The 15227-nt window shown below is 39.6% G+C and overlaps 1 protein-coding gene across 1 annotated transcript; it reads left to right on the top strand.

Moving 5' to 3' along the window:
• Positions 1 to 6177: 6177 nt before the first annotated feature.
• On the top strand, positions 6178 to 12127 carry LOC148521803 (keratin, type I cytoskeletal 42-like). The gene is made up of 7 exons (XM_088474671.1): positions 6178 to 6348; positions 6582 to 6664; positions 7130 to 7286; positions 8914 to 9075; positions 9153 to 9278; positions 9544 to 9764; positions 11145 to 12127. Exons 1-7 carry the CDS (start codon positions 6178 to 6180, stop codon positions 11281 to 11283), a joined length of 1059 nt encoding a protein of 352 aa, XP_088330797.1. The 3' UTR covers positions 11284 to 12127.
• Positions 12128 to 15227: the final 3100 nt, after the last annotated feature.

Genomic DNA, 15227 nt, shown 5'->3' with positions numbered 1-15227 from the left:
TAGTTTGTACTGCATAAAAATATAACTGGTGTTGATGTTGGAATGTGAAAAGTGCAAATGTGAAAAAATTATCTCAGCACAAGGGTGAGAAAATCCTCCACAGCGAATGGGTTAATCTAAAATATGAACATATCAACTCATTAAAATTATTTCACACATAAGTGTGTGCACCTCAGCACAAATGATGGATTGTATGAAATGAACATACTGTACTACACAATACTGCTATTTGTTTTATTTTCTTTCCTGTGTCACAGAGAAAAATCAGGAATTCAAAGGCTCAACTGAGAATTATTTACACATTTACAGAAATGTAAAATATTTATACACAGAACTTTATCACATTGAATTATTCTTTATCTGCATTATAAAATGGTTGGGCACAATAAATTAATTAGAGGTATTTGGTAGAAATTTGAGATGAGTGGTTCAGTTTTTGAAAAAACCATACACAACTAAATGTGGGGGTTGCAGGTCAAATCGAGCCCCAGTTCGGAATCACTTTGGGGTTCCAAGTAGTACCAAGTCCTGACTCGGGTCTTCTCACAATTCTGAACTCAAAGGTGTTGTGAACTGCATTTCCGTCCCTCCCTCATGATTTCAGGTGCTTTGAGGTGGTCAAAATTGACTGGAAATGACTGGAAATTAATGTTATTGATGTTAGTGATACTAAAGAAACAAAAACTGGTCCATATTGCATGATTGTATCTGCTTTTATCAATTTTTAAAGAAATCCAAAACCAAAACAGAATCTGAACCTAAACACTTGAGGGTGGTTTTACTAAAACCAAAACATGACAATGAACTAGAACCAAAACCAAAACACACGGGTCTGTGCACATCTCTAGTAGAAAGCATGAAAAAACTCCACTATCTGAAACATTACTATGCTTTGGGTTGGGTATGATATCCCAGCAGTCGGGATGCCGCTGTTCAGAATACCGACAGTGGCTTCCAGACAGTCAGGGTACCAACACCCACTGGAATGCAAAGTAAGTTTTTTCCCTACCCCTACCCTAACCCTCCCTCCCTGGTGCCTAAACCTAACCCCCCCTTCCTAGTGCCTAAACCTAACCACCCCTTTCCCGCACTCAATACCTAAGATCCCCTCCCCGGTGCCTAAACCTAACCCCCCCTAGTGCCTAAACCTAACCTCCCCCTCCCCGCACCCTAATCCTCCCTCCTGGTGCCTAAACCTAACCCTTCCCCTAATGCCTAAACCTAACCCCGCTACCTATTGCTACCCTCCCTGTGCACCCTGATACTTACCATTCGTGTTGCCGTCGGTCGGGATATTGGTGCCAGGATCTCAACCTGTCGGGATTCTGGCACCGGTATTTAGACCTTTAGCATCCAGCATGCCGGGATGCCGACTACATCCCCTATGCTTTCTAGTTAAATTTACAGTCAGGATGGTACCCAGTTTTTAGATTGGTTATATTCATTTAGGAGCACTTTTCTGCTAACGCTGAGGAACCACTTCCTTCTGCCTTACCTGGACCCATGAGTAGTTTCCTAGGGTTGCAGATTAGCCAGGATGAGATGGTCAGGTTGTTCAAAGGGTTGAGGCCCAGGAAGGCCCCAGGACCAGATAGAGTGTCTCCATCTGTCCTGAAAATTTGTGTGGAACAACTGGCTCCAGTCACACACAGGTATCTTTAACAGATCCCTGGAACAGTGTGTGGTTCCTTCTTGCTTTAAGAGTTCAAAAATTGTGCCTGTCCCTAAAAAGTCATTAATTAGTGGCTTAAATGACTACAGACCAATTGTTTTTACGTCTGTGGTCATGAAGACTTTTGAATGATGGTGTTGAACCATCTGAAGAGAACGACGGGTTCCCTCCTAGACCCTTTGCAATTTGCCTATAGAGCAAACAGATCGGTGAAGGATGCAGTAAATATGGGGTTGCATTATATTTTGCAGAACCTTCACTTGCCAAGCACCTATGTGAGGGTCCTGTTCATGGACTTCAGTTCTACGTTCAACACAATCATCCCTGAAATGCTGTTACCCAAATTGGTTAAATTGGGGGTTCCTGTATCTACCTGCCGCTGGATTATAGATTTCCTGTCAGACAGGACACAGAAATTAGTAATGGGAGAATTTGCCTCAAGTGTATGGAGGATTAGCATTGGGGATACTCAAGGTTGTGTTCTCTCGCTGCTGCTTTTTTCTCTGTATACAAATGATTGCACCTCTGGGGATACATCGGTCAACCTTTTGAAGTTTGTGGATGACACCACGGTCATCAGATTGATAAAAGGTGGGGATGAGTCTGCCTACAGAAGAGAGGTGGATCGGTTGGCACAGTGGTGCAGCCAGAATAAGTTAGAGTTAAATCCTTCGAAGACAATTGAGATGATCATTGACTTTAGAAAGCAGTCTGTCAGTGCATCTCCTCTGATGTTAGCTGACGCTGCTGTATCAGTGGTAGGCTCTTTTAAATTCTTGGGCTCCATTATTTACAGAGACTTAAAACGGGAAAAGAACGTTGACACTATTATTAAGAGGGTGCATCAGCGGCTGTATTTCCTATGACAGCTCGGGAAATTTGACCTCCCAAGGCAATTGATGATTCTCTTCTATAATAATTGTGTCTGTCCTATGTACTTCAGTAATTGTGTGGTTTGGTGCAGCTAGCAAACGGGACAAGGCTAGACTACAGAGAGTGGTCAGGATTGCAGAAAGGATTATAGGAGTTGATCTTCCTCCTATTCAAGAATTATACCTGTCTAGGGTTAGGAAACAGTCCAGAAATATTGTGGCAGACGAAGCCCATCCCAGTCATGGCCTGTTTCGGCTGCTCCCATCAGGCAGGCAATACAGATCATGCCTGGTTAAGACCTCCAGATATTTAAAGAGTTTCTTCCCGCAGGCAATTTTGTTGCTTAACTCCTAACTAGATGTAGCTCATTATAGTGAAATTGTTTTATCTTATATGTTTTATTGTCTAAATCTTGTATATTGTGAATGTATTATTAAGGTGTTCAACTAAGTACTTGACCAGCAGTTACCGGAGTATATGTGTTTATACTTGGCAATAAAGGTGATTCTGATTCATTGCAGGAAAGTACCTATTTTCTGCTTCTATTAAACTGTCACAATTCCCATTAAGGTCATTGGGAAGGGCTCTAAACACTTCCAGGGCTTTGTCGTTTAGCCCTGGTGTTAATGACCCTACCCATTCATCCGAGGGAATCTGATATTGTCTTTTGAAATGCTTTAAGAAAGCGACAAAGGAGATGATGCAGTGCTGCACACAGGTCCATACTGCGGACGGATCTTACGTTTTTTGCGCTGAGCGTGCGTCTGAGCTGAGCATGCACAACTTTGAGCAACTAAGAGCAATTCAGAGTTGTAGACACCTCTCAGCCATATCTTCACTTGTGGCTGAGAGGGTGCAGCTGGGCATTTGCACATAGGTTATTTGCTCTGAGGGTGTATTGCGGGGGTGTATGCGGAGATGTGGGCTATTCAGAGTTGAGTGCATGCAGAGATCCTTCTAATTTAGACCCCGATCTCTTGTACTAAGGATATAGAATAGATACAGAGGTGAAGCAGACCAACCACAATGCAATTTGCAAGGTAGATGGGCACCAATTGTTGATACTTTATTTTATCAGTGTCTGGCAATCCAGCATTGTGGAACTACAAAGCATGTCCTGCATTTGGGCAAGCTGAACTTGTAGTTCCAAAATAGCTGGGGGAACTTATGTTACACTGGTACATACAGATATGTACAGCTACATTGTTGCTGCATACGCAGCAATTCGCACTGAGCATTGAGCGAGGCATGCACTCGTGAGCGGATTTACACACTGCGTTCGCACAAGCGCCTCCAAAGGATTGCATGGTTCAATTGCAGTGCACGCCATAGCATACCGTAGCATATGCTACTGCGGGTAATCACATGGCGTGATGTGTGCGCACATCTGTAGCGCGATCGGCAAAGATGTAGCATGGCACATCTGTAGTCAACCCCATAATACACTTTTAAAGTGAAGCTTCCATCATATTCATGCTGACGAAAAGCACCTTAAAAGAAAGGCTACTATTCCTGCACTATGGATCAGTGGTGTGTGCTCACCACCAAGCTAAAATTTGACAGCCAGTTACTGGGGGCAGGGTCCAAACTATGCACTGTAATTGCCTAAATGCTGCTTTCCCTGTGTACTTACAAGTCTTATTTGGGCTGGACACTCAGCTTCCAGCAGTGTCATTGTATTCTCACAGTGGACCCTTCAATCCCCATCTAACACTGCCCCTGCTACATTATTTTTTTATCTTTTTTACTTATTCCCTCATGCTGGCTACACACAATCCCCAAGCATTCTTTAGTACTGGACGCCATGACTACATGTTTGACACTGATGATGCATGAGGCTCAAGCCAGATTACCCTGTGTGTAGATGTAGACTGATTTACAATTTAATCTGAGGTCTGCAGATTATTGTTTTGCTTTTACTATTCTCAGAAAAATTAACTATTCTATATATATTTGCTACAGCAGCTAGAAATCAGAAATAGCTTAAAAAGTGTTTAAATCTCTAGCTTCAGTTCTTCAGAAAAGTAAAAAAAAATAAAAAAATCCCTTTTAATATATATATGCACCAAAATATAATATTATGGTTGATACTTTTACTGTCATATGATATAATACCATACTTCCAGTTGCTGTTGTTGGCCTCAAGCAAAATTCAGATTACAGTACAGTACTTTTGAATACATTTGCACAGACTTTTACAAACACCCTCTTCCTACTAGACCCAAGTTATTGATTAGGAATATTTTGTAAATAACCATTCTACAGTACAGTGTATCTTCCATTCGGGATTTAGTTAGTATGCCGGCGGACAGGATGCCGGCCATTGAAATCCTGACGTTGGAAGCCCGGCCCGGGACTAAAGATAGGCTGATGAAATCCAAGATACCTTTTTCTTCAATTCATATATGAACCACATATAATCTAACCTAAGAGATTCCAATATCTATTTTCCTTGTATTAGTGACAAATAATTTGCAATAAATAGAATGGGTATTCTGCTTATTAAATTCAATGTTTTATTTGAGGTCCAAAATGGTTTTATTTAGTTTCATTTAAATATTCCCGTGGTCTGTATTCACTAACCGATCACTACTCCATACTGTACACCAATGTTTAAAAAATAGATAGATCATGAATGATGTTATTAAGCAGTGATTGGGAATGAAGATCTCACATTTTATTGACCGTTTTCATGTACTATATTCTCTCTGTATTATAGACCAGAAAACTTAATCAGCTATATAGTACATCTACTTAAATTATATATAAACAATAAACTGAACTTACTACTATACAGTATTTGCATTGTCGCGTTGAAATTTAATAATAATAATAATAATAATAATAATAAGGTTGTAGGTAGATGTAATAAGAACTATAAGGCATTGTGTCAGCGTAAGCAGAGAAATAATGAAAGGGTACCAGCCCAATGTAATAAAACTATGCATCACGTACCAGGTTAAAAATGTTCCTTGTGTGCAGTTTCTGCTATTATACTTTACCATAAAATGCTATTTCTTTGCTGGGTGTGGCATGGACCTGTTTTATAGGAGAAATAAAATAGTATTCACAGAAAAGCAATCAGGTACCCAAAATTAAGAGTTTTATGGGCAAATGCTTATGTTGTTATTGCACAAACTTGATAGGACACGTTCCCAAGGGAAACTAGACCCTTAGTGGGCAACACCCAGAACAGTGGTATATAATGGGGCTCAAGCTGGAAGATTGTAGGAAGCATTTGTCGTCCACTGCATTTGTTAATTGAAGTCATCATGAGTGTCAAGCAAAGCCACAGGTCTTCTTCTGGCTCTTTGAGAGGTTTGGGAGGTGGAAGTTCTAGTGTCACCCGCACTTCACATGTGCAATCAAGTGGATCTTATAGATCACCCAGCGTTCATGGAAGTCTTGGCGGGAGAGGCTTAAGTAGTGCCTATGGATTTGGAGGCCTAGGAAGTGCATGTGCTGGAAGTGCTAGTCTAGGCTTAGGTTATGGTGGTGGAAGTGCCGGAAGCTTTAGCTCTGGCTTTGGATCTGTCGGAGGTGCTGGTGGAAGCTTTGGATCCGGGTTTGGTCTTGGTAGTGGCCATGCTAGTGGAGGTGACAACATTCTGAATATCAATGAGAAAGAAACTATGCAGCTTCTAAATGACCGGCTGGCATCCTATCTAGACAAAGTCCGCAGATTGGAACAGGAGAACACACAACTGGAGAGAAATATTAGAGAGTGGTACGACAAGCAGGTCCCATATACATCCCCTGATTTCAATCCTCACTTTAGGAACATTGAGGATCTTCAAAATAAGGTAGGCGATTATGTATTACATTACATTTTCAATTTGTGTTGTAGAAACTTTCTATTGAGAGCATACAGTAATATTCAAAGTGTACAACAAATATGGTGTGTCCACTACAGAACTTACTATATGACTGTAATTTGCATTGCTCAGATTGGTGCATGTCCCTTGAATTGTACACATTTTACTTGTCATTTTATATGAAACAATATAACAAATCAAATTTCTCCAACATCTTTCAGATCTTGAATGCAAGTACCAACAATGCCAGCATCTTGCTTCAGATTGATAATGCTCGGCTGGCTGCTGACGACTTTAAAACCAAGTAGGTTCCAATATGTTGTTTGGGTTTCTGTGTGTCCTGTAATGCTAGAATTATTAAGTGAACACAGTAAAACTTAAAATAAATTTGGTTTTAGACTATGTAACAATATAGATGTGTTGTATATAGCTATTGAAAAGAGACGAGAATTGCTGGAGGAAACTGTTCTTCTTATTGCCAAGTATTATGTTTCTTTGTTTTAAGAAAAAAAGTACTAAAGTATTATGTTTTGTGTCCCTAAAAGCAGTTATTCTAATTATTACCAGTATTACTGTTTATATTTAACTGTACCTTGTTAATATGGTGTTAAGGTATGACTTGTGTTGATACAAAATATACAGCTACATACAGTCTTATTAATCCTTGCTAGGGCTCCATAGTGCAGGATAAGATGCTATGGACACTTATGACCAAGAATATTTTATTATAATGAAATAATTATGACCAAATTTTGAAAACTTCTGTCAGGTTTGAAAATGAAGCAGCTCTCCGCATGGGTGTAGAGGCCGATATCAATGGACTTCGCCGTGTCCTGGATGAGCTGTTGCTGGCTAAGAAAGACCTAGACATGCAACTGCAGACTCTGAATGAGGAGCTGACTTATCTGAAGAAAAATCATAATGAGGTAAGCAAAATAGTGAATGTTACACAGGGCCTGATTAGTTAAGAGCAAATAAAAAGGCTCAAATTCACATTAACAGAACCATGATGCACTGCAGGTGGGGCAGATTTAAAATGTGCAGAGATTTATAGTTGGGAAGAGCATGTCCTAGCTGACTTCTAAATGTCAGTGTACAATCAAAGCTGTCCATTATTTGTTTGCTTCATGCAAAAGCAGTCAGTATTTTCCCTGCACTCCAAATAATTATTACATATTGGAGGTCATACTGGTGCATCTGATAGTAGTGTCTACAGACGCACCAAGAGGGATTGTTGTGCTTAAAGATGCACAGAGTGGCTGTCCCAGTCCTTGTACAGTCAGATGCACACTAATACACCAGGTGAAGGGCTTATGCTAGCATTAGCATAAAGTCTCAGACACGACTATGGCAAAAGATACTAAATCAGTCACAGCAAGGGGCGACTCGGAATCAGTCCCTTATTGTATTAGAGTTAAATAGATATTAGAATCACAGATTAATGAATAACACTTATTATAGTAACAAAAGTGCTTTATAGTACTGTAGTACAATTGCTGATCAAAATACAAACACTACAGTACAGTGAAATGGGTGTGTTGTCCTTTTGGGCAGCAGTGCTTTTTATAGAACCTACAGTATTGGAGTAATATATTGTGTTGCAGTCTGTTTAATGTTGGCAGAACATACTATTTATACAGGGCCTAATTAAGGGTTCTGTCCACCCTAGGCTAATACACTCAAATACAAAGTTATGATGGATCGCTCACCAAAGCAATGCTCGGTCTGTGCCACAATAGGGTAGAGAGTGGGAAAATTTAATTATGCAGCAGGGCCAAAGGTATGAGTCTGGTAGCAGCCGCCAAGCCTCGGTGCCCCAGGTGCTGTATTTATAGAGTATTATAGAGATAAAATATGCTATGGATGCTATTTAAGAGTATAACTGTTAATTAACAAACCATTTCAATCTACAATGGTCTCTAGCATGTTTGGTGAACAAGGGAGACAGGTGCCTGAAATCTCCCCACCTACAGTACCCTGTGCTGTAATGTGCTAAACCAGAAGTACTGTGTGCATGCATAAACTAAGTGTTCAAGCTTGTATTAACCTTTACCTTTAACTCTTTGGTGCTCTATGCTCTCCAGACAAGGCCAGCACATTTATAATACCAGCTCGACTGCTCCTCTTGTATATAATAATAATATTGCCCTTGCTGAGTTCAAGGTTAAATTTTTCTATACTGTATCTATAAATAATAAATGAAGGAAGAATATCCCCCATTGTTCTCAGTCTATATGGCATTTCCATAGAATGCAACATAATATATTGGTTAAATGGCATTAAATATCCTGTGTTCCACTACAGTAATTCATTTTCTATTACATGTTTTCAATTTATATTCCTCATTTATTCTTTATTCCCTCCTATATTTTTATATTGTTCATTCCCTGCCTAGAATGACTGCAACCATTTATTGGACAATATAAAAATAATGAAAATATACAGATTTGAATGTAGTCACCCAAAGCCTTTTATCACAGTCCCTATCGTGAGATTAGCTATATGTGATATACAGCGGAGGTCATTGTTTACAGTCTTCACTCACCTTTTCAGGAGGTAAACAGCCTGCGTTCTCAGCTGGGTGCCAGAATCAATGTGGAAGTGGATGCTGCTCCTGCTGTGGATCTGAACAAAGTGTTGTCAGAAATAAGGGATCAGTATGAAACTATGATGGCTACCAACGTAAAGGAGGCTGAGAAGTGGTTCGTCGACAAGGTAAGAGGGAGACACAGCACAGGGAACCACAACACTGCTATTGTATTGGAAAGTAAGGATTTATGCTTTCTCTGTAGAGTGACGAGCTGAACCAGCAGATGTCCAGCAGTTCTCAGCAGCTCCAGACATATAACACAGAAATCCTTCAACTCAAACACACAATTCAAAACATGGAGATTGATCTTCAAACGCAAAACAGCATGGCAAGTGCTCATTCATTCTAACTGATCAAACATTTCATGGACTAAAGTGCATCACTTCAACTTATTTTAATTGGTAAAATATGTATGTAAAGAATGAAACGACAAGGCATTTTGTGTCCCTAGAACCTTCATACCATAATGAATAAATGCTTTAAAATGAAAGTAAAAAGTTAATGTTGGGTCCCAAGTCATATAAAGCTACAATAGATTCTTACAGTTTGGCCTCTATCTGTTCTCACCTGGCTCTTGCATGTTGTCTCATTAGAAAGCTGCCTTGGAGAACAGTTTGGCTGAGACAGAAGCTCGTTATTGCTCCCAGCTAGGTCAGCTGCAGGATATGATTTCTAATGTTGAGGGGCAACTGGGTGAGCTGAGGTCTGACCTGGAGAGACAGAATTTCGAGTACAAAGTTCTCATGGATGTGAAGACACATCTGGAAAAGGAAATAGCAACATACAGACAACTGCTTGATGGAGAAGACATTCAGTATGTATCCAACTATCAATCTATCATGATTCAATAAGTTGTTGACCATTAACACCTATTGGGTGTATAGATTTGTTTCTGCAATCAAAACACAATGAAACTTAATACCTTGCTGGGCTGTCATATAGCGTTACTACCTTGCTAGGATATCATATAGAGTTAAAGCCAATTTTGCAGAAATAATCAATTACATCAGTTCCTTTACCACTGGAGCTTAGAGTCAGAGAGGTAGATGTATTAAGCATTGAAGAGAGATAAAATGGAGAGAGATAAAGTACCAACCAATCAGCTTCTGTCATTTTTCAAATACAGCCAATAATATGACAGGTAGGAGCTGATTGATTGGTACCTTATCTCTGTCCACTTTATCTCTTTCCAAGGCCTTAGTACATCTACCCCTAAATTTTCAGCCACACACACAAAGATCATACTAGGGATGATTCTTAACAGAAGCCAATAAACTTTCCAGCATGGTTTTAGACTTTGTGGGAGGAAGCTGTAGCTCCAGGAGGAAACACACACAAACACTAGGAAAATACACAGACTCCACACCGATAGGACCTTGGTGGGTATATAAGACCACAGGACTATGAGGCAGCAATACTAACCATTTTGGAGGTTTCTATATAGGCTCCAATGGAACAGTGGTCAAGATAACATGAAACATAAAAATGTTAATTACAGTAGAAAACATATAGGGGTCTATGTACTAAGCAGTGATAAGTGACAGAGTTAAAAGTGATAAGTCTGTGATAAGTGCCAGCCAATCAGCTCCCAACTGTCATCTCACAGGCTGTGTTTGAAAAATTACAGTTGGGAGCTGATTGGCTGGCACTTATCACAGACTTATCACTTTTCACTCTGTCACTTATCACTGCTTAGTACATAGACCCCATAGTTTCATTGCAGAAGTAAACTAATTGGTAAAGCCTAAAATATAAAATGGCAATGATATTAAAAGCAGCACACTTCATGTTTTGCTTTTACCATCATTGCTATAAGAAATGTACGGCTTAAAGACATTGAGATGCAGCAGCATCTAAAAGTTACCACTTAGTAATTGTACAGTGTACACGTACTGTAGGAGTGATTCAACACTCTAGGCCAGTGATTCCCAACCTTGGTCCTCAAGGCACACTAACAGTCCTGGTTTTAGTGATATCCATGCTTAGGCACAGATGGTTAAATAAAAAAAAACTAAGGTACTAATTAAGTCACCTGTGCTCAACTATGGCTATCCTTAAAACCTGGACTGTTAGTGTGCCTTGAGGACCGTGGTTGGGAACCCCTGCTCTAGGCCATGGTTGAAATAATTAGTGTTAGACTGCTTACTTTGTTTTACTGTACAGTTTCTAATCATGGTAAAATGTTTCTTTACAGCGGGAGAAATTGGTACTCGAGGAATTCTAGTGTTACATCAAGCTCAGGTGTCTCTGGAGGAACAGGTGGAATGAGCCATTCTAGTAATGGAAAACCAAGAACTATAGTGGAAGACATTTCTCAGTCCAAACGAGATTAGTATCCGGCAAAGGAATGTCAGCCTTGTCACAGACGCTTAAAAGGCATTAATTAGAATTATGTTCAGCCTTCTTCATTTTTTCTTTGGGTCTTGTTCCTTTAAAGCACACAGCAAGCACTAGATAGCATGAGATAAAATATATTTTCAAAACCACAAAATTAATTGCTTACTCATGTGACTCTACCCAGTGGAGGGACAGAGAAACACCATATCCACTGAGACTCTTGAGATATAGAGATGTATCAAACCTTCTATGTGGAGAAGTTACCCATAGCAAACACTCAGGTTTAGCTATCATTTTATAGAATGTACTTCAGAAATTATACTTGAAGCTGATTAGTTGCTTTGGGTAACTCCTCCACTTGTCTCTTTATAAGGTTTGATACATCTCCACCAGTACCAACCAATCAGCTTCTGTCATTTTACAGGATTTGTTTGAAAAAGTACTTAGTAGATGGTTGGTTGGTACTTTATCTCTCTCCAATGCGTGATACTCCCTCCCCGCCCCCCCCCGCAGGGTCACTGAGAGTGGGCAGAGGGTATATTTGGGGGTAGGATAAAGTATCCCAGTGTGTGGGAGGGGGTGTCTCTGTTAGTGGGGTAGTGTGTCAAAGTGTGGATGGGAAAAGTATTCAAACACAGTATTCAAAGCAACTCCTCTTCATGTTTCCTTATAATGCTTGCTGGTCACTGCTATACTGTATTGCATTGCTAAACATCTATGGGAGGCTGAATCTATGCTTAGCAAATTAGCCTTTATTGTAACCATTGTAACCATTGTACACAATGCCACTATTGCAGGGCATGTGCTTTCTGTCATTGTGAATTGCTGTATTATGGTGTTTATAAGGACTGGTTGGTCAGAAGCTTTAGGTAATGTTACCTGCCAAATCTGAAAATAAAATGTCTTGTTGCATAAATAGCAGATTGTTCTTAATGTTTATTTTCTATGGGCTGGGTACATCACACTCAAAGTCATTGAAGTCATTTTTTTGTTGCTTATATAACTTGAGGGATTTAAAAGAGATAAGAAGTATGTAACATTGAGGAGATAAAGTGAGACAAATTATCACTAAAGCTGCATACACACAACAATTTTGTTACCAACGATTTAATGAACGATTTTATGAATGATTTTCTGTCAGATTATCTGTCAGATTTTTTAAAGTGTAATGAATGATTTTTTTGAACTTCAAACGATTTTTGCATATTCCCTTAATGAAAATCATTCAGTTGACAAGTCTGACTGAACTACAAACTACAAACGTGAACGCGCATGAACGATAATCGTTCATCATTTAACTTAGGAAGTTAACAATTTTATCAAACGATTATCGTTAAACTATATCGTTTAACGGTAATTGTTCAAAAAAACGTTGTGTGTGTATGCAGCTTTACGGTTGTTGCTGATCTTGGCACATGTGGAAATGTTATGGTAATAAGGTACTGTCTGTACAAAATTACAAATAACGTACTGTAGTTCCAATAGTCACTTTGTGGGCCTAATCTATTTTCAATACAATCAAGCATCTAGCAAATAGTGACATCAGTGAGGTTCAGTGATATCACAAAATCCTTGTAATGCAGGAGACATCATTGGTGCACAGTATGGTGGGATCTACTGTATGTGCATGACATGTCTCCTGAAAGAGGTGAAGTATACAGTATCTATAATAATGAATATGTACCTTACATATAGTATGCAGTAAGTCATATTTATTAGACCCATTTCTTAATTGGTTTTTGTAAGTAATATTTCAAGAGCTAAAAAGACAAAATACTCTTCAGCATTTTAAATAACAGTCAAGGAAAAGATGGATTTAACTTTCATAAGAGTATAGTTTAATTCTAATTCACATGAATTAAGCTTTCAGCTATATTTGTCATTATGAATATAAATAAAACAGACAATAGGTGCAGAAGACATTGTCAAAATCCAATTCAAATGTGTAAAAGACCACGGGATAAAATTTACTAGGTAAAAGCAGACACTTCGCTCATTTAAGGAGGCATTTAAAATGGCAATACTATACAAACCAGAACATAATAAGTCTGATGTAGAAATGGACGCAATTTGAACACAACATTTGCAACAGCGCATACGCAAAAAGTTCAGATGGGGACAGACATTAGCAGGTGTGGGTCGGCAAAGTGCTGGGCGTTCCTGGCTAGTGCCTGGGAGGTGGCCAGAAGTGAACACAAAAACAGTCTGTCTCATAGGCGTGTAATGGGAGTGTATCGGGTGTGTCAGTGAAAGACCCTGCCTTTTCAAACCCAAAGCTGCAGCCACAGAGGACAAGTTCAGATGGAGAAACTGCACCTGCCACCATAGGGCTGGTGAAATTGTCGATGGTACATCTCAGGGCTTGCTCATTCAGACATAGGCTACTACACCAGTGGGAGGCAGAAACTAGCATTTGTACAATATCACTGCCACAACTCCGGCAACAGACGCAACATTGGATACAGCAGCGTCCACCTCTAAATCATGCCCAATGTGTTTTGATTCAAATAGTATTGCCGTTTTAAATTTCCTGGTTAAACATGCTGAGGTGCGGGGGCTTGCTTACGTAAATGTACCCCTATGTTTTCAGATTGCAATAGCATGGTCATACTGTCAGGTGGTCACTGTTTTCCTTCAGCAATACCCAGTGCTGCAGTGCTATAGTAAGCAGCATATAAAGACAAAGAAATGTCTTTATCCACAGTGTCACTCAATCATGTTATACCTATTGTCTGCTTCATGGAATACAAAACAAAAACAAAAATCCTGATATACAGTACAGTACTGTGATGGTAAAAATGTATGTTTCTAATTTCTAAAATAAAATTATCAGAGATAAAAATATAGAGATTATTGGAGCTGTGTACACAGCACAAAGTTATTTATTACTGTGTAAAGTGCTATAAGCACATGGGTTTGAGTGAAATATTTTCAGCCCTTTGCTAATCGGTAGGTGATATGATAATAAAATGTAATCCCCTTCAGGAAGCTATAAATCGCTTTACAGTTTAATGTTCAGAAACAAGCAAATATTTTTGAATTCTGAAAAATTAGACAGATTAAAGAAGAACACAGAATTTAAAATCATGAGTATAGGGACAACGCTATGGGGCCTATTCATCATAACTGAACTAAAGGGTCTATTTAACAAGCCTTGGATGGAAATAAAGTGAACAGAGATAAAGTACCAACCAATCAGCTCATAACTGCCATGTTACAGACTGTGTTTGAAAAATGACATTTAGGAACTGGATTGTTTGGTGCTTTGGGGAATATGTACTAAGTTCTGGAAAGTGATAAAATGGAAAGTGAAAAACTAAGCCACTATTACAGGCTGTGCTTGAAAATTGACAGTGAGGAGCTGATTGGTTGATAGTTTATCACTCTCCAGAGCTTTATACATTTGGCCCTGTATCACTGTTCACTTTATCTCTTTTTAAGGCTTAGTAAATAAACCCTTAAGGTATCACTGCTATTCATGTAACTTGTAACACAGGAAATATCACTAACTAGCTGATGTACCCGGTTTCACCTGGGTAGATCTTAGCTATTTACTGTTTCCATTTCCATCTCACCACTCCAGTAACACATTAATCCTTCACCTTTATCTATAGTAATGCATCACTGCTATAGACAAACCACTCCCTCACCTCTGTAGTAACACATTATCCTCGCTCAACTCTGTAGTAAGTTAGTAACACATCTCCCTCCCTCGCCCATGTTGTAACACATTCGACATTCGACAGTCCTCTCCCTCACCTGTGTAGATATACAATCCACCCTGTGCGGGGAGTGACTAGCCGAAAAGGGGGTGTGGCCATGTGGGAAGGGAAGTGGCCTTGCGACCCGAACCCCCGTGCCTATCACTTGGGGGGAGAGCGGGAGGGTGCAGGAGGTACCTGTGTGGAGTGCTGGCTGGCTGTCAGGAGCCAAGTGCTTC

The sequence above is a fragment of the Taudactylus pleione genome, unplaced genomic scaffold (assembly GCF_031769625.1).
Source record: "Taudactylus pleione unplaced genomic scaffold, aTauple2 ptg000155l, whole genome shotgun sequence".
NCBI classification, from domain to species: domain Eukaryota; kingdom Metazoa; phylum Chordata; class Amphibia; order Anura; family Myobatrachidae; genus Taudactylus; species Taudactylus pleione.
This window is presented reverse-complemented; position numbering and strand designations above follow the sequence as displayed.